At 35.0% G+C, this 19,017-nt stretch overlaps 1 protein-coding gene across 1 annotated transcript; it reads right to left on the reverse strand.

The window, feature by feature from the left end:
* Positions 1–7,110: 7,110 nt before the first annotated feature.
* LOC115703209 (uncharacterized) lies at positions 7,111–15,999 on the reverse strand. The gene is made up of 15 exons (XM_030630724.2): positions 15,480–15,999; positions 14,546–14,948; positions 14,269–14,446; positions 14,028–14,167; positions 12,773–13,619; positions 12,491–12,591; positions 12,123–12,267; positions 11,979–12,047; positions 11,164–11,209; positions 10,333–10,799; positions 9,157–9,236; positions 8,626–8,761; positions 8,069–8,261; positions 7,644–7,726; positions 7,111–7,533 (listed from the first exon to the last, which is right to left on the reverse strand). The coding sequence occupies exons 1-15, from the start codon at positions 15,577–15,579 to the stop codon at positions 7,408–7,410; spliced, it is 3,114 nt and encodes a 1,037-aa protein (XP_030486584.2). The 5' UTR covers positions 15,580–15,999; the 3' UTR covers positions 7,111–7,407.
* Between the last annotated feature and the right edge of the window lie 3,018 nt (positions 16,000–19,017).

Consider the following 19,017-nt stretch of genomic DNA (forward strand, 5'->3'; position numbering starts at 1 on the left):
CGAAGACTTTTCCGACACCGGTAGCCTACTCCGTCGACTTTTTCTACATCTGGACAAGAAATCCTCCGAAAAAGTTGTCGAGAATTGGCATTATCGTCGTAGATAAAATCGTCACAGAAACTGGTTTCTTCATCACAGAAAGAAGGGTTAAAACCAATTTCTTGGTTATTTTTCCGGTTATTTCTCGCCGACAATGCTAATTCCGACAATTTTTTGGGCGCCAAGCACTTCGGCAACTTTTGGACACCTATGAACATTTCCGGTGACTTTTTCAAGGAATAGACCGATAAAGCAAACACCATCGACGCCCAAATTTCCGGCCAGTATCAACTTCGACGATCACCGTAGTTTTATTTGTTTTATTTTTAAGAAAAATATATGAAAAAAACTTTTATATTTTTTATGGTAATTCAAAGTGACATATCTGATATATGATAATTTTTTATTTTAAATGCCATATTTTTTTCTATTAAGCTTTGGTACCTAGCTTTATTTTTCCCATATTTATATGTAAATACCCCTTTAAAACAATCATTTTTCTATTATATAAAGTGGTGTTATCCCGGGCTGCAGAGCCTTCAGGATGCATGCTCTCTCTGCTTTTCCCTCCGCACCCAAATTGGGTTTTTGGTCCACCCAAATCGCATTGTGGTGGTATCTCGGTTCCTCTTTTGGGGTTTTAATCCTCATCATTTCTTTTTTCACTTCATTAATTACAACATTAATGGTCCCGACGATTATTATCTCCAAAATCTTTTCTTCGTACCAAATTTTTCTTAGCATTTATTATCTTTTGGCCTCTCATTTTTAACTCTTAGGTTGCATTTGCATTTATGATCTTCTCTTTTCTTCTCCCAAGTCTCTAACTATCAAATCATCGGATATCTCTTTAAAAAACTCCATTTTCCTTCATCAAGGTGGTGGCGAAGAGAATCGAAAGACTTGATGATGCTCGGGAGAATGGAATAATCATGATGTCTACCTGTGTTAGAGGCCAAGCTATGACCGCAGGCAAGCCAACGAGGTACCCTTAATAGCCTTATTTTATTCCTTATATAAAGATAGATTTAGGTTATTTTGGTTTTCACCATTTTTCTTCTATTTTTTCCCTCTCTCTGTAATCGTTCTGGGTTTAAATTTTATGATGGATGCTCTTAATCCTTTCCACCTTCTCAATCTTTGACCACTTACCCCCGATGAAAACAACGTTTATACCCTTGCCGATGTTCTGATGAGTCCACTCGATAATATCAATCTTCTTCTAAAGCTTTTCACCATCGAAACACTATAATCGACCCTCCTTGATCAAAACTCGTCCTCGTGTCCGGACTTCCCAAAGGTGTAGGTTTCCCTCGTAGTCAAAGTTTCTAAGCACTACGATGGGCTTTTTTTGGTCCAGCTTTTGGTTGCGATGGTGATAAAAGGAGAATTCTTGATGGGATACGGCCGTGGCATTTTGCCCGTAGTCTCACCATTTTTGTCGTCTTCCCGATGCCTCTTTTCCCATTACTCACCCGATCGGCCTTCACTATGTTCCTTTCTCGGGTGTCGTGTTGTATGGTATTCCTTTCCGTTGTAAGTCCTTTCGATTTAGCCAAAATCATTGCTTCGGTGTGGTGGAGTGATCTAATCCAAGTGGATAATACCACCTGTAGAGTAGGGACCGGGCCCTATCTTCGTATCGCATCGCTTTATTGATGCCAACAAGCCTCATTAGGGCAAGGCATTAATGTTCGTTTCTTTAAGATGGGTATGGAATTTATCAAATGGCTTCGGATTTTAAGTATGAAAGGCTGCCTCGATTATTGCCTTTATCGTGGCAAACTTGATCATGACTCGAAAGTATTGCCAAGTATGCATACCTTCGAAGTGTGATGAATCTATTACCCCCACCTCCTTTGTCCTTATGATCTCCCCTCTGTGGGAAAGAAAAACCCTTACCGAAAAGCAATCTCCTTTTCAATATCCTCATCCTCCAAACCCTATCACTATCAACGACATGGATCTGATCGACTTCTCCTCATGGAAATCAATTCCCCTAATCCTCTTCTCTGAACTATCCATTTAGTTTTACTCCTCTCCGAACTCTAATGTAACTCTCTAAGGTTCTTGGTCCGACTAGTTCTTGTCAATCCTATAATGTCAACAAGTGATCCCTACTCCAGTGAATCCCAATTACTCTTTGGGACTTTCCGTGACGGGTTCATCTTTGTCTGCACCGATTGCATACCGACTACGTTGTTGTCAATGATACCGTTCCGGGTTTTACTTAACCCCGAACCGACCTCTCGTTGCTCGGCCTTTCCTCTTCGCGCAGAAGCTTTGCCCCTCTTTGATCTCCTCAACTCATGTCGGGCCTCCCCCGCACCTCTCGTGGTGGAAACCCCATTGCTCCTCGATTCTCGGGGTGCGAGGTAAAGGTTTGGCGTGTGCTTCAGGGGTCAAAAGGCCTACTTTTCAAGCATGCCAAGCTAATGTAGGTGGTTCAATGCGCTCGAGTAGCTTAAGCGAGCCGGGCCGGTGCATGTTGATAGTTAAGTGGCTCCTCTTCCAATTCTCGTGATGAACAGGGCGGGTGATGCCGAGCAAACTCCGCCCGGAAAAATGAGCCTTAGCAACATGTTGGAATGCTCGAGGATTGGGGAACCTCGAGCATTCAATCGGCTTTCCTCACATGATCAAGTCTCACAAACCTCGTTCTTATTTTTTTTGATGGAAACTAGGCTTAAACCGGGACCAATTCGGTTTGGATAGGTTTAGAAAGCTTGTTTAGGTTTTGATTTTTGGTCTTCGAAATTCCTAGGCAATATTTTGGAGGTTACTTTTGTCATGCTGGAAGGTCGTATTATTTCGTAAATATTATAAACTTATTCCTCTAATCATATAGATTGTCTTGTTTGTTTTAATACTAATGAATTATGGCATTTTACTTGTTTTTATGGTTCTCCTCGTTCATTCTCGTAAGCGATTTTTACTTGGAAATCCTTTTGCATGATATTTATTATAATGCTTCTCGGCTTGCCTTGGTTAATAATGGGGGATTTTAATAGCTTATCTTTTTAGTACTTGATAAACTTGGGGGTCAGTCTCCGATCGCTCGTTATGTCTTTTTCTCGTGTTTTGTTAATAAATTTTCTATGTTTCCCCTTCCTTATGTAGGTTGTAAATATACTTGGACTAATAAAACTATAAGTGAACGCTTAGATCGGGGCAAGTTAGCATCTGAATCTTGGTGTGATCTTTTCCCTGAAAATAGTCTTCATCATTTAGGTTATTATGGATCTGATCATCGTGCTTTAAAGCTTGTTCTTACTAACGATATTAGTAGGCCTATCAATTTTGTTAATAGACGGTTTCGTTTTGAAAATACTTGGTTAGAGGACCTTGATTTCTATCACCTTGTGAAGAATAAATGGCATGATTTTCTAACTTCATAGATTCACGCTTCCAATCATTTTAGATTATTTTTTAGATAAACGAAGCCCACTTTGTGTTAGCCATTTAAAAGATTGGAATAGGACTCATAATCCATCTTTTTAAACCTAGAATTCAGCAATTAACTCAGGAAATAGCCGTAGAATCTTCAAAATCAAGATGTGCTTACTCAACGTTCGATAGACTTCAAGCTCGAAAGTAGATTAAATTCAATGCTGGATGCTTCTTCTCTACAAAGAAGTTAAGTCTATTGGAAACAAAGGGCTAGAGTGAGGTGGCTCAAAGCCGGAGATAAAAATACAAAATTTTTTCATAAGCAAGCCACTCTTAGGAAGAAAACTAATACCATCAAATATCTTAAAGATAACGAGGGTAATGTGGTTAATAGTCAAGAGGGGATAGCTAACTTAGTTATTTCCCATTTTTCTGATCTTTTTAGTACCCAGGGTTGTAATGTTGATGCTGCTGTTGTAATCTTTGATGTTTTGGGTCCTGGGTTGGAAACTCCTGATGTGGAGTTTCTTGAGCAGGATTTTACTGCTGAAGAAGTTAAAAAGGCTGCTTTTCAATTGTCTGGGGATAAAGCAGTGGGATTAGATGGTTTTAATGCTTATTTCTACCAAAAGAATTGGGCTATTTTAGGTAGAGATTTTACTGATGCTATTTTAGACTGTCTTAATAGGGATACTGATTTTTCTGAGATAAATTCTACTCTTATTGTCTTAATACCTAAAAAACAACATGCTAATAAGTTAGGTGATTTTAGACCCATTAGTCTTTGTACTACTTTTTATAAAGTTATATCTAAGATTATATCTAATAGGCTTAAAAGGATTTTAGATAGGATTATCTTTCCTTTCCAAAGTGCTTTTTATTTCGTGTCGAAGTAATTTTTGATAATATTATTATTGCTAATGAACGGGTGCATGCTATTAATAATAGAAAGGTTGAGTAAAAAAGGTACATTTGGGCTGGGCTGCATTGAAACTTGATATGGCTAAGGCCTTTGACAGGGTTGAATGAGATTTTTTATGTAATATAATGTTTCACTTTAATTTTCCTGTTCGTTTTGTTTCTCTTATTCTTAAATGCATGTCTTCTGCTTCTATTTCTTTCTCTATTAATGGTTCTGTGCATGGTAATGTTAAGCCCACGAGAGGTATTAGGCAAGGAGATCCTTTATCTCCTTATTTGTTTATTTTATGTGCTGAAGGCCTTTCAGCCATTCTTAGAAACTATCATCATAGGGGTTTGCTTCATGGTATTTCAATTTCTAGAAATAATTCCTCTGCCTATATCCCATTATATTGCCATTGCTAATGACGTATTTATTTTGTTCTATACTGCTGATCGTAATTCTTGTCATGCTTTGCAGCAGGCTCTATCCCTGTATTCTCAAGCTTCGGGGCAGATGATTAATTTCACTAAGTCCTCCATTTTATTTTCTCATAATACTCAAAATGATATTAGAGACCTATTTCTTAGGACTTTTCAGCTTGAAGATAAGCCATTTATCACTAAGTACCTAGGTTTGCCACAATGTCTTTCTCGAGCAAAATATCAGTCTTTTACTTTTTTAAAGGATAGAATTTCTTCCATTATTCATTCCTGGCACCATAAATGGTTTTCTAAGGCAGGTAAGGAGACTCTAATTAAAGTTGTCCTTCAAGCAATCCCATCTTATGCAATGTCTTGCTTTCGCATTCCTACTAGGATTTGCAGGGAAATTGAGTCTCTTATTTCTAAATTTTGGTGGGGATCTTCTCCTGAGGTTCGAAAAGTACACTTTGGAAAAATTGGAGAATGGTGTGTCAGTCTAAGTTTGTTGGGGGTCTTGGATTTAGATCTTTAACTCATTTTAACCAAGCTATGCTAGCTAAGCAAGCTTGGCGAATCTTTACGTGTCCTGATTCTCTTCTCTGTTTAGTGTTAAAAGCCCGTTATTTTCCCAATACTTCAATTCTTGATGCTGGCCCTGGTCATAGTCCGTCTTATACTTGGCGCAGTATCCTTTGGGGAAGAGATTTAATGAAGCAAAGACTCATTTGGAAAGTTGGTGATGGTTCAACTATTTGCACTATTGAAGTTCATTGGCTTCCAAACTGTCGAGTTAAGTCATATTCATCTCCCCCTCCCTCTGATTCTACTCTTTCTTTTTTCCTCTCCCCATCTGGTGCTTGGGATCTTATTAAGCTTCATCAGTTTTTTTATGACCAACTTGTTGATCATATTCTCACTGTTCCCATATCTGGTCATGGTTGTAGTGATGATCTTATTTGGGGTAGGAATCCTTCTGGTCTTTTCACGGTTAAGTCTGCGTATCATTTGAAGCTAGTCACCTCTAGGATATTCCTTCTTCTTCATCTTTTGATCAGCAGGTGAAGCGTTTTTTTGGTCGAAAATTTGGTCTTCCTTGGTTTCAAAAGTTTAACATCTGGTGTGGCGTGTGTTATCTAATTCTGTTCCAGTTGCTTCCCTTTTATTCCTTAGACATATTATACCTTCTCCTATTTGTCCCCTTTGTAACTTGAAATGGGAAACTGTGGAGCATGCTTTCCTGGAGTGTGTGAATGTTAAGAAAGCTTGGAAACATTCTCCATATTTTGACTTTTATCTTACTAATAAAAGATTAAGTATTTATGATTTTATTGCTCTAGCTGTTGATCTCTTAGACAAATATGATTGTGCTATATTTTTTTGTTTCATCTGGTTACTTTGGAATTACAGAAATAATCTTTTTCATAATAAGAAGCCGTCGCCACCCCGGCATCTTGTATGATCGTCGTGAGTTATTTGTTGGAGTATGAGCATGCTAATCTACCCCGGGTTTTAAACCGTATAATATCAATCTCGTATGTAATGAGCGGGTTTAATTATCTTCCCGCAAAGCATATGAAGGATGGAAAGTTAATACGGATGACGGGTGTTAGTGTAGGGGCCTGGATAGGAAGCATAGTTTGGGGTGTGGTGGTTACGGATGAAAATGATGATGTTAAGGCTGCCTTAAAATTGTACCTATGGTTGGTCTCGGCCTTCACGGTGAGGTTGCCATGGGAGGCTAAAGCTATTTTGTTTGCCTATTTCTTGGGTAAAAGCCACCAAGCTTCCTCGTTAATGTCTTGCGTGATTGATATCAGAAACGCATACAAGTAGATAAAGTTTATAATGCTTCCAAATGTCACTTAATTCCGTTGTTAATGATATTGTCCTTTGTATTAAGAACTCATTGCTTGTTCGATTCTAATCTGAGGTCATTGTCCATGTTCCTCGTGGAGCTTAATAAAATTGCTCATGTGGTGTGCTATGGCGGTGTTTAGGATTAGACAGTGAGTGTGTATGGAATGGTTCTTTACCTTCCTTTGTAACCTGAATTTCTTGTATTTGTCTTGATTAATAAAGGTTCAGGTTTTTCAAAAAAAAAAAAAAAGTGGTGTTATCCTGCATTTTTCGAATTAATATGGGTATCAGAAGTGGGATTAAGCAAATATAAATAACTTGTAATAAGGTGTGTTATTATGTATAAATTGTTGTCTTTTTATTTAATTATTTTGAGCAAAGGTGTAGCATCGTGTTTTAATATTTGATGAGTAAATACAGCTGGAAAAAGTCTTGACGCCTCAAGCGATTGTAATTGCTCACGCAACTGCCCACAATCTTGAAATTCCATACCAAAACTAATAGAAGAAATCAATAAATTAGCTAATGAAATATACAAAACTTCTGTACACGCTCTACAGAAATCTACATCTGTACATTTAAAAATGAGGCAAAACAAACCTATTTTCCAGCACTTCATACCATGTTTCAAAATCATATTTCCTATCATTTACCAAATGAATATTACACAAATTGCCACAAAACCACCCAATTGACCAATTGATGATTTTCCCTATCAACCAAAATATCTAATCCACTTCCTCCAGCAGTATTTAATCATCACTACCAGGACTGATGGAAGGCACACCCATCTTCTTATACTGGTTGATGCACACGCATCTTCTCATGCACATCTAGTACAAGATTCCGCAACTCCGGGAAAACTGATACCAGCGATAGTTCAAGGATAGCATAGCCAAGTTGCTTTATACAAACAGTAGACTGCAATTACCAAAAAAAAAAACAAACATATGCACATCTTAATTGGTTTAAGAGAAAATGGAAGTAACAGGAAAAACAATTATAGTAGAACATGCCAACATGCAGACAACCTGTGTGAAATAATAGATGTCTTTTGCACAACGCCTGTACTGTTTATGTCCAATCAAGCTCACTAATGTTGTGGGTGCTCCATCTGAGAGGAATCAAAAGAGATTAATTTAGTTTCTAGGCAAATTATTTAGTATTTCTTAGATGGTTAAAATATGTGTTTTATGAATCTAAACTAGTTTTATTTTATTTCATTTTTGAAGAAATGGCACAAAATTCATGGATTTCTGCAAGTGCATGGCTTTGTACAAAAGGCATCGCATTATCAAAAGAAGTAGAAACATTACTGTCATCCCAATATGACATTATCATTAGCTGACATCAACTAGCATTTCCTCTAATTTTAATACTGACGCCAAGTTTAATAATAAAAAGGGAAATATCACATGAACCAAAGAGAATAAGTTACTAAAGAGACATTACTCACCAAAGAGCATTTTCTTCACGTCACTTGCTCTGCGAGCAGCTTCAAGTTGAGCCTCAAATGAGCCAGGTTTAGAAACCTTATTGGCACCAATTTGATTTACATTTTGAGAACATTTTAGATCAGATTCAGCATTCTCTTCTTTGTCTCGTGCATTTCCTACTTTAAGAAAGAATGTCCCATCAGGCCATAAAACCTGTGAGAAATAAACAAAGTTATGAATTAAAAAACCATTTGTATAACCATTACTAATAAATTTGACTGATACTTTTCCAATTGAAAGCAGGCAGCAACAGCAGCGTTATATGAAAGATTAAAGTAGCCATAAATACCATGCCTGTGGTATAAATTTTATGATAGACTAAACAATAGATGTATTTTCCATTTGCAAGGAAGAAAATGTGGTCCAGGGGGATAATTTTGTCAGCTAAGGCATGAACAAATAAATCATGAAATCTATTTAATATGTGAGGTAACAAAGCATGTTCCTAAAGAATTATGTCAATAAGTTAATTAGGATCATTTAGGTGCAAAAAAATGTCTTGTAGTTCAGTTCTTACATCTTGAACCCACCGAATCCCTTCAGCAATTATATCATCTCTCCGAAGCCAATGAATCTGTCTCAACAGCCAGTCATCAATGGCATCCTCCATTACTAATTGCAATATTTGTTTGGATATCCAAAAGACCTGTCTTCTGCAAGTTAATATATAAACAGGAGTCAAACCAAGCTTATGTTATTATTTAGGAATTCATTAAACTTAAGGTAAGAAGATATGTGTGGAGTGGACGATCACAAATGGATATTGTCATGCATACTAAAAGGAAAGCAACACATGAACAAAAGACAAGGTTTCTGTTGAGGAAATTAATCTATAAAGATCACATTATGAAAACCTGTTTTCTTTCACCTACTGAAATTGAAAAGGAATGACAGACAAATGTCACAAATTTCCAAATGCCCCAAATAATAACTTGCAAGTGCTTTAGACATTAATCATACAAATGATAAAGACATTGTTTAATTAAACCCCATCTCGTCTACGCATTTTTAAGATAGATAGAATAAAGAGAAGAGAGGAAAAGAAAACCTTAGCCAGCCTCTCCTTTTAAGCTGAAATATCTTATCTACTAGATTCAACAAGGGTACACTCACATTAGGTGGAGTCCACTGCAAGAAAGAGAAAAAATGCAAATATCAATGAGAATGGAAAAACAGATTTCACTAACCCTATGTTTGGATGTTGGATTTTAGTAGGGAAAGAAAAAGGTAAGGAAAATGTAGGAGAAAAAAAAAGTGAGAAAAAAAATAATGAATTCTTATATTTGGTATGGAAAGAAAATTTTCAATTCAACAAAACTTTCCATATCAAACATGAAAAATTGATTTGTTTTCTTGTTCTCCATGCTTCTCTTCTTCTCTACATTTTCCTTACCTTTTTCTTTCCTCGCCAAAATTCAACTTCCAAACATAGCGTAAATAAATAACATTCTATATTCTTTATAAATGACATGCATAAATATTATTATTTGATAATACAAAAATACACTTCATTGCAAACAACCAAAGAACAGTTACTTCAAAAAATATTAGACCCATAGGATGTCACACGCAACCCGACTAGAAATTAGTTACAAAACTCCAGTAGTTCCGTAGTATAAACTCCAGTAATCCGCTAGTATCAGTAATAGTCAAGCAAATTTGTTGTAAGCAACTTAAAATTAGGGATAACTATTAAGTTTTAGCCCTTTTTGTGTTCCTTTAACATGACACCATACTGCTATATTATAAATATGGAAAGAGGGTTACAATAACAGGACAAGTATACAAATAATAAAGAGCAGTAATTTTTGTTCCAGCATGTTCTTCTGTTGTTTCAGGTTGGTTCAAACAAATTGTTCAGAAGTTAGTTGTGTTAGTACAGTGGTATATAAGGAAGTAAGAGAAGAGTTTTAGACAGAAAAAATCTGGAAGTATTATTGCGGCCTCTCAAATAGATCAGATCCTATTTTCTGCAATAAAGAGGAAGAGTCTGTCTAGTTTTTGGTTTTCCTTTCTGGCTCTCTATTTAATATCTATGTCCTTGTCGAAGCTATCCATAATTACATCTAAAAATGTATCAGGGTTTTTGTTTCAAGTATAAGCCCAGGTAAAACAGCCTAACAACACATACGTGCTGGAAATTCACCTTAAGGCAACAATGACCCAACACATGTGCACCTAAAAAGGGTGCAATAAAATATAAATAATGGCCAGATTAATATACCTCAGGTGGCATTCCAACTGGATCCACTATAAGACTAGATGTCACTGGAAGTTTTGGTTCAGAAAGTCCACCTTGATGAACAGTATCAGAATTTTCCATAAACTCGTTTTTCTTTTCTAAATCTAATTTCATTGGCTGTTTTATCACTCGAGGTGGATAACCCTTGGCATTCAATTCATTGTCTGAATGCCAACCATTTCCATGTGCACTAGATTCGGCTTCCTCAAGGCTATGACTATGGCCATTGTCCCCTTCTTCATTGTCTGAAAAGCTATTTGTGGTTTCAGCTGTATCTTGCCTAGAACTATGTTTGCTCGCCTCCTCTGAACTCCATGACAAATTACGAGTGGGGATTGAAGACAGTGCTTCAAAAGGGGGTGAAGTGGGACCAACAACTTTACGCATTAGGCCATCTGAAACCCCTTTAAACTGGCGTACAATATCATCAACAGCATCATCCACATTTACTGTTCAATTAAAAGGAGAATATTAAACAATTTGAACATAGCATAAAAAGAAAATCTCTACATTCCAAAAAGCAGTAAGAAGTTGAAAATGCAAGACAAGATAATATTCAAAGAATTAGGCATATATAAAAGTATTGATTAAACATAATCGAAGGAAATAAAAAAGGAAGATTAAGACATTTCTCAAAATCAGAGTAACAATTTTCTAACTTGCGCAGTCCATGTTCATGAATATGTCAGTGTCATATGGTTGCCAGAAACATAGTAACTTCCCAGCAACATAAGCATGAATAAAAGTGAATACGTCTGCAAAAAATTGGATGCTACATCAAAAAGAAGTAAGAGACAAAGAAGACATATGTACCTGCTAAGGTTCTCATCACTGAGGAAGATTTTCCAAACGAGTAATTCTTCAGAAAACATAAGAGAAAATAGTAAGAATAAGATAATTTCAACTTTTACAATAAAAACAATTAGATGAGGAGTCTTCACAAAACACTACATAGATTTCAATAATATCTGACAACCATCTTCCGTACATTTGAATCCTAAGAAAATAATTTACTATATAAAGCGTGTTGTGCATGAAATTGAAGGCGTATTGGTACTATTAATATTTGTTTTACCACATTACTTGTTTTTTTTTTCAGCATCAGGGTTTGTTACTATGGAGTTGACCATCTTTTTCTAACATAAATAAACATTTTAATAATAATCTTGCACAAGTCATTAAATACACAATTGTGGTGGTGCCAACTCTACCATGCGTGTATATGGTATGTTTGAGAAATACTATAAAAAGGAAGAGGAATCAATTAACATAGACCCAATAAAATCTTCAGGAATGAGTAACTCTTGCAATTCTCAAAATTTCATTCAGAGAACCCTTTTCCTCTATGGAAGGCCCAAAATTTAGAATTAAATCTAATGTTGAGCTTCTATTTCTTTGGTGCACATACTAGTACTACTTCACCATCTGCAGGATTTTTCATTTTATGGTTTGCTCTATCCTTTGAAAGAAAAAGGAAAATTGGACTCTCCACTCTCTACTCACTCAACTAACAATTCTATCTTCTCGATGTCTTAACAAAAGAAATGATCCTCAGAAAAAGCAATTCAACTTGTAGTAAAGAACATAGTAGGCTCTGACAGAAGATCTATGTAAAAGATAATAAATACCTTAGAAGAATCACTTAAAAAATCCCACACTTCATGTTGTTCAGCAACATTGGCAATTGACAAGAGATCCTGAGAAAACACAATCAAGATAAAGGAATAGGAAAAAGAGATGCAAGAGAAATTCTTGAAGAACTGATGTCATACTTGCAGATATTTGTCAAGCTGAATGCATCTCTGATGTACGAAAGCATCCTCTGTGCTTGATGAGAATATTCTTTTTGGCGGTAAATGTAAAGTGTAATTGGGAATGTCTTTAAGTTGTCGGTGTAATCTCTCAAAATTTCTATATCTGTAGAGAAACAAATAAATAAAAGATTTGAGATATTTTTGAATGGTTGAGACTTAAGATATCAAATTTCAAACATCATATTATGGTATACTATTGTTTCTAAAACTTAAATTAAACCTTTAGTGAGACAAAAGAAAAGGTGTATCCTTTTCTCTTTTTAACAATCCTTGCTTTTCTAGACATAAAAAACAAGCAATAAACCAGAAAAATAGGGTGTAACTACCTTCTTTTCACAAACCAAGTTCTGCTTTCTGCATCTGTCACTGCAATTGAATAAACTGCAAAGGACTTTGAACTAATTTTTTCAAAATATGCTCCCATTACCTGTAGAGGTATTCATAGACGAAGGTAAATTTAGTTTAAAAGATATACTAACTCATTCGCAATAGAACTGAAGAAGATACTAATAAGCTGAGCCATTAATCCTTAAAATAGATAAAAACTATCTGCTTATTGGAACATCAGTATATATCCCCCATTAGTTTAATCAGGAAAATATACTCACCCGACACCTAAGCTTGGGATTGTGTTGTCCCACACTAACCACTATATCTGAAACGCTCTTACCGCTAAACTGTTCCCTACGTCTGCCAAAATCAGGGCTATAAAACTCAGAAATAATCAGCCCTCCACCTTCTGTAAAGGCCTTTTTTGAATCAGGTTCAATTTTCAAAGCCGAAGTGCTATTAGATCTCTTAAGACGACTTTTATTTCCATTTGCAGACACATTAAAATTACTCTCTGATTCATGTACAGGATGCGTTCTCTCAATAAAAGATTCCTCATTAATGTCTTGAGAGCATTGTTTCTCATTATTATTTCCATCTCTTAATTGTGAATTGGAACTTGTTCCATATGTTAGCCTCAGAATCGCTTCCTCTTTGGTTACTGTGGAAACTACTGGTTTGTCAGCCAAAATTGGCTTTCCTAAATTTTTGGTGGGAACAGAACTATTTAATCCAAAGCCCTTTGTTGAAGGATTGTGAACTCCTCTTTTGAAATTCTTGTTCTCCTTCTTTTTGTAGTTCCTTCCTTTTGTCCACATGTTTTCGAGATTTTCAGGAGCAAGAACTTCAGTTCTTCTCTGTGTTGCTGCCTCCAGCATTCGTGCCCAATCAGCTGGGCGTGGCTGCAAAGGCTCTTCCTGGGATCTATAATTACCTGAGGATGCTTCTGTCTGATCATATATTTTAACCAAAGCTGTATTATTCCCCTGATTAACAGACGGATTCTTCCTAGATGCAGAATCATGATCATGTGGGACCCCGGCAGTTGACTGATCACCACCCATGTACTTATTGTTATCATCTTTCATAGCAAGCAAAACAAATTCAATCAACTCATTGATGTACCTGAAACAGAAAAATAATAATAAACCAATTACTTACAAGATGCAACTATAAAGTAAGAAAATGCATAAAATCATGCAAAAGTTTGCTATTAAAACAAAATAACATTTCCAAAAAAAAATGTTGCATCAATGAGTTGCAGTAGTTAACATACGTGAGGATAACAAGTGATGTGATATATACAATAATATTTAAACATTCCAAGACCAGTTTCACCTTGCTTATAGACTAGCATTTTTTGTTTTGGTTTTTTTTCCAATTAAAAAATAAATAAAACAGTACAATGACATTTTATAAAACATAAGATATAGAGAAATTCCTCCAGCAGAACTGAGTACTATTATAAACAAAGTTAAGAAGCAAGAAGAAACAATGAGACATAATTCTGAATGAATCCTTTAAAGAACATACCCAGGGCTCGCAAAATTCATAACCGGCTGCATTACCAAGCAGGTTAAAAGTTCTCGTGCAATTGATCGAATTACAGGAGTTTGAGCTTCACGTGGTCTTAGCACCACAGTCAACAGTCCAGCCATTAATCGCTGAAGAACCTATAAAGAAGCATGGAACATTGCCTTACATACAAGTGATAAAAATATTAGAAAGAAAGTGATGAAATAAATCTATTTCCGCCAGTATGCACCACTCACACCTTGTACTCACTCTCAGGTGATACCAGTGCAGGATGAAGCTCTTTAGAAGCCATTAGATGGTGTTTTAACCTTTCATCCCTCTCTTCTGAAGACAATGTTCCCATTACATCAACTCCTATGGCAGCTTGGTTTCTTCTAAACAGGTCTAAGTGGTCTCCCACTAGATCAACTATATCCCTGAGACAGCAGAGTGAAGCGAATTTATTAGTTACTTAAAAATACAAAAGCTTCTTAAAAACTAGCAAATTCTTTAGTTGTCAGCACGATTTTAGGTACCGTGTTAACAAGTCAACAAGATTGATCTCCTTAACCCTTCCTGATACTTCACCAAGGACGTCCAATATTATAGAGCGTATTTGCTCAGGAAACTCTTTGTCCGGTGTTATCTCCGCGTACCATAAATCTACGACAAAGTCCTTCAAAATCTTGTCAATAAAATCAGTAATTGCAGCCTCTACAACCGGAGAGTCAATTTTCCTTTTCCATTTTGAAGGGGTGGGTGCAGTAGAAAGGCGTGAATCATTTACAGACAACTGTTTCTTCTCCAAATGAGATAGATACGTTTGGGGACAAACTGGTTTAACTTTCCGGCGGAACTCCACCTCATTAAAAAGAATCCTTAATGCGCAAACCAAAAGAATTGACATTGGCAAATTTATCCACATTGACTTACTTGTATCTGCAATGACAATATAATATATTGATATTATTCATGTGGACTTCACACTAGAAATTTAGCTAATATAAGAGTAAGAATGAAAATGGACTAGCTGTGGCAACAATATCATACAAGAAAAAACTTCATGATTGTACAGCTAAGCTATTATAAATTCTAAATATATGACATTTTTATAATAGAATATTGATTACGAAATTTCAATAAATCTCTGGCCAACATATCTACTTGATGGAAGAAACTTAGAATTTGTACAATTATCACCAACTCACCGTTAAGACCTGAATTAAACAAGGAAGAAAAAGCTTCCAACCACTCAAATCAATTTATACCAGGTCATAGTTCTCAAACATAAAAGATAAACTCTACTGACTACAACTAATAAAGAAACAACTCTTCTCATTGCCCCCATCAAGTTCCAAAAATAATTTAGAAGGAAAAAAAATAGTTATTGAAATCAACTACACAAAGAATCATATTAAAAGAGAGAGCAGTGCATAATTTGAAGAAGTTTCCAGAGAGACGGATGCTTACGAGACAGAAAATACGAAACGGCGAAAATACAGAGACCCCACCAAATCGTTCGAAGCTTGGCCTCGTCGATCAGATCCTGTATAGTCTCCATGGCCTTCATTTTCACCAATGAATAACCCTAGAATTCTTCCGAATTCTCACCAATGATGATGAATTCCCCACCAATCAACTTATCTAATAACTGAATTTCGGGTCAATTCGGGTTCAGGATCATCGAAAACGTTAACCGAATAAGGTTCTTAGGGCTCAATTTGTTCCGCCACCGATTGTCGAGGTCGCAAGCAATTGGGTTCCAATAAAAGCTCTTCTACTTCTTCAGTTTCTGTTCTTCTCTTTTCTTTCTTTTTGTGAGCCTGTAAATCGCTTTTTTTTTTTTTAGCTGCTTACAATTTTTAATTTTTTATATGAATAATATCACATTTTTCTTTCATAAATTCTGTCAAAGGAGATAGTACGTGGGAAAGAAAAACGTATACAGCTCCTCCGCTACCAATTCAAAACTCTCTCACCCCTTTTTGTGCCACCTCATCATCGTAGGTTCGATTTTGGATGTATGCCATTTACATTTTTTTTTGTACATTTTTATTTTTATTTTTTTTTTAAATGTTTTGTTTTCTCTATTTTTTTTTTTTTTTTTTTTAAGTAAGCATTTACATATTACAATGGATAATTTGAGATGAGAACATACTACCCTCTCAAGTGGTTCTCCATTTTCTGTTTGAATTTATACATTTTTGCATTTCAATAATTTTTTTTTTTTAGGAATTTCAATAATTTTTTAAGAAAAGAACTTTAATAAAATAACATTTGTTATAACTGAATTACGAATTACTTCAGTTTTTAAGAAAAAAAAATTACGAATTACTTGAGATACTATGTTCTGTTAAATACTAGGTTGTAGTTCAAATTGGAGTAATTGGCATGAATATACTAGGGATTATTTTATAAATCCACAAAAATAATAAATAAAAAATTACAAAAATACAATTTTACGAAATTTTAAATATTTTTACGATTTTTTTAATTTAATTTATCAAAATACAGTTTTTTTTATGTTGTACTCTTATTAATTTGTTATTGATTTTTTGTTATTTGTATGTTATTTTTGTTGATGTTTTGATGTTATTTAGATATTATTTTTATATTACTTTTATGTAGTTTTCTTGTTGTTTTCTTGTTGTTTTCGTGTTGTTTCTATAAAAAACCGTAAAAATGTAAAAATGTAAAAAAAAAAAATAATAATAATTAAACGTAAAAATATAATTTTTTTTTTACAAAAAATATTGTCTTATGTAATTATCTCAATATACTAGCAAGTAGCACACACTAAAAATGAGTATACCAATACACTTTTATCCATTTAGTCATTTAGGAAAATTTTTTGTTTTAATTTAACAGACTATTTAAACTCTGTTTTAATTTCTTAAAATAACGTACACGTTAAAAAAAAAATAGGCTAATATATTTTCTTAGATATCAAAATAATTAGGAGTTCATCTAGAGGCGGAACCATAGTTAAATAGTTGGGGTGACCAATATTGACAGGGCGTATACAACAAAATTAAATTTTGATGACTAAAATACATTTTAATGGTGTGTGTCAATTGTAGAAAATATTATCTTTTAAAATTTTATAAATATTTTATAGAATATTTAAAAAAAATAATAATAAATCAAATAATTAAATTAAAAATAAACTATGAGTGGTACTTTAAAATGTGACAGATTCAATTTAATATTATCAAAATTAATATTAATTTATAATTTATTTCAAGTCAGTCCTCGCACATGGGATGAGGATGTTGTGAGGGACCTATTTGTTGGTCGTGATCAGGACCTTATTTTGTCCATTCAACTTAGTAATTCGGCCGCTAATGATGGTTGGAGTTGGCGAATTGAGACTTGTGGGAACTATTCGGTTAGAAGTGCATATAAATTCTTGCAAGAATCTAAGGGTGCTTGGTGCCGAGATGCCAATACTGATTTTTGGAAGCGGCTTTGGTCATTAAAAATTCCACCTAAGATCAGTAATCTTTTATGGCGAGTTGTTTCGGGCGTGCTTCCAACTTGTTTTCAACTCCAAAAGCATCATGTTCCTGTCAATGCTGACTGCCCTTTGTGCAACTCTGGTACTGAAACTATTCAACATGCATTGGTGGAATGCTCGTTTGCAAAGGCCGCTTGGCATCGCAACATAGTGGACGTCGGGGTTGGGGCTGCAACGTTCAGCAGCTGGTTGTTGGGAATTTTCACCAGGGGGCACGAAATTGAAATGGAGGAAGCGGCGATGGTGAGTTGGGCTATTTGGCGTGCGCGGAATGACTTTGTTTGGCAAAAGAAGAGTTGGCTTGCTTCAAATATTGTAACATCAGCTAGAAACATGCTTGATCAATACAAATTCGCTCAAGAAAGGAAGGGCCTTTTTGTCTCCTTTGAATGATGGGGGGAGGAACTGTAAGCGTTGGAATGCACCTGTGTTAAACAAGATTAAAGTTAATGTTGATGGAGCTTTCTTTGAATAAGAGGGGAGGTTTGGAGTGGGTTGTGTAGCTCGAGATCATCATGGAACTATGGTAGAAGTTTTCAAGAAGGGAAAGATTGGGTATGTTCAACTCGAAATTGCCGAGATCATAGGTATCAAAGAAGCTTTGAGTTGGATTGCGACTCATCCCTGGGACAATGTAGTGTTAGAAACGGATAGTTTGGTGTGTGTCTAAGCAGTCCAAAGTAAAGTCTTTATGTCCTCACAGTTTGGTCTTATTGTTCAAGATGTTATGAATTTAATTTTTTCTTTATCTTTTGTTGAGTTATGTTTTGTTAAACGATCTGCAAACAAGTTGGTTCATTGCTTGGCAAGAGACTCTTGTTTCTCTACAGGTTGTGCGCTTCAGTTGGAGGATTGTTCCTTTGATGTGCGTTCTATTGTTTTGAACGAATTTATTAATTAATAAATCTCCTGATTAATTGAAAAAAAAAATATATTAATTTATAGTTTCTTTAAGACTAATTAGGATTTTTGCCCCCTAAACTTTAACATGTACCAAATAAGCCTCCTCAATTTTTAAGGTCGTTAAAAATGCCCCCTGAACTATTGAGATTGTTGGATTTAAGGACTTTTTTTCTAATTTTAGTAAAAAAGTCTAACATGGATGAAAGTTCAGGGGGCATAATTTAGTACATGTCAAAGTTCGAGGGACATGATTTAGTAGATATCAAAGTCTGGGAAGCATGATTTAGTACATAAACAATCACTGAAATAGTAAAATTGAATGAAATTAGACAAAAGTCCTTAAATCCAACAATCTCAATAGTTCAGGGGTATTTTTAATGACCTTAAAAGTTCAGGGAGCATAATTTGGTATATATCAAAGTTCAGGGGATAAAAATCCTATTTAACCTTTCTTTAAAGAAGAAAAAAACTCATATTAATTTTAAAAATAGTATAATTGGTTATTATACTACCATTAATTAAACAATCTAAAATGTATTTTTAATTTAAATTAAAACAAGTCAAACTAATTATTATTTTATTATTGTT

This window comes from Cannabis sativa, chromosome X (genome assembly GCF_029168945.1).
Source record: "Cannabis sativa cultivar Pink pepper isolate KNU-18-1 chromosome X, ASM2916894v1, whole genome shotgun sequence".
In the NCBI taxonomy this organism is placed as follows: Eukaryota; Viridiplantae; Streptophyta; class Magnoliopsida; order Rosales; family Cannabaceae; genus Cannabis; species Cannabis sativa.

Bases quoted from the DNA above. Each gene is read 5' to 3' on its own strand.
- LOC115703209 (XM_030630724.2), bottom strand. From the start codon at position 15,579: ATGAAGGCCATGGAGACTATACAGGATCTGATCGACGAGGCCAAGCTT. The intron at 8,262-8,625 runs GTAAGAACTGAA...TATTTCTCACAG, and splicing joins GGATTCGGTGGGTTCAAGAT to GTTTTATGGCCTGATGGGAC. The intron at 7,727-8,068 runs GTGAGTAATGTC...GATTCCTCTCAG, and splicing joins CGTGAAGAAAATGCTCTTTG to ATGGAGCACCCACAACATTA.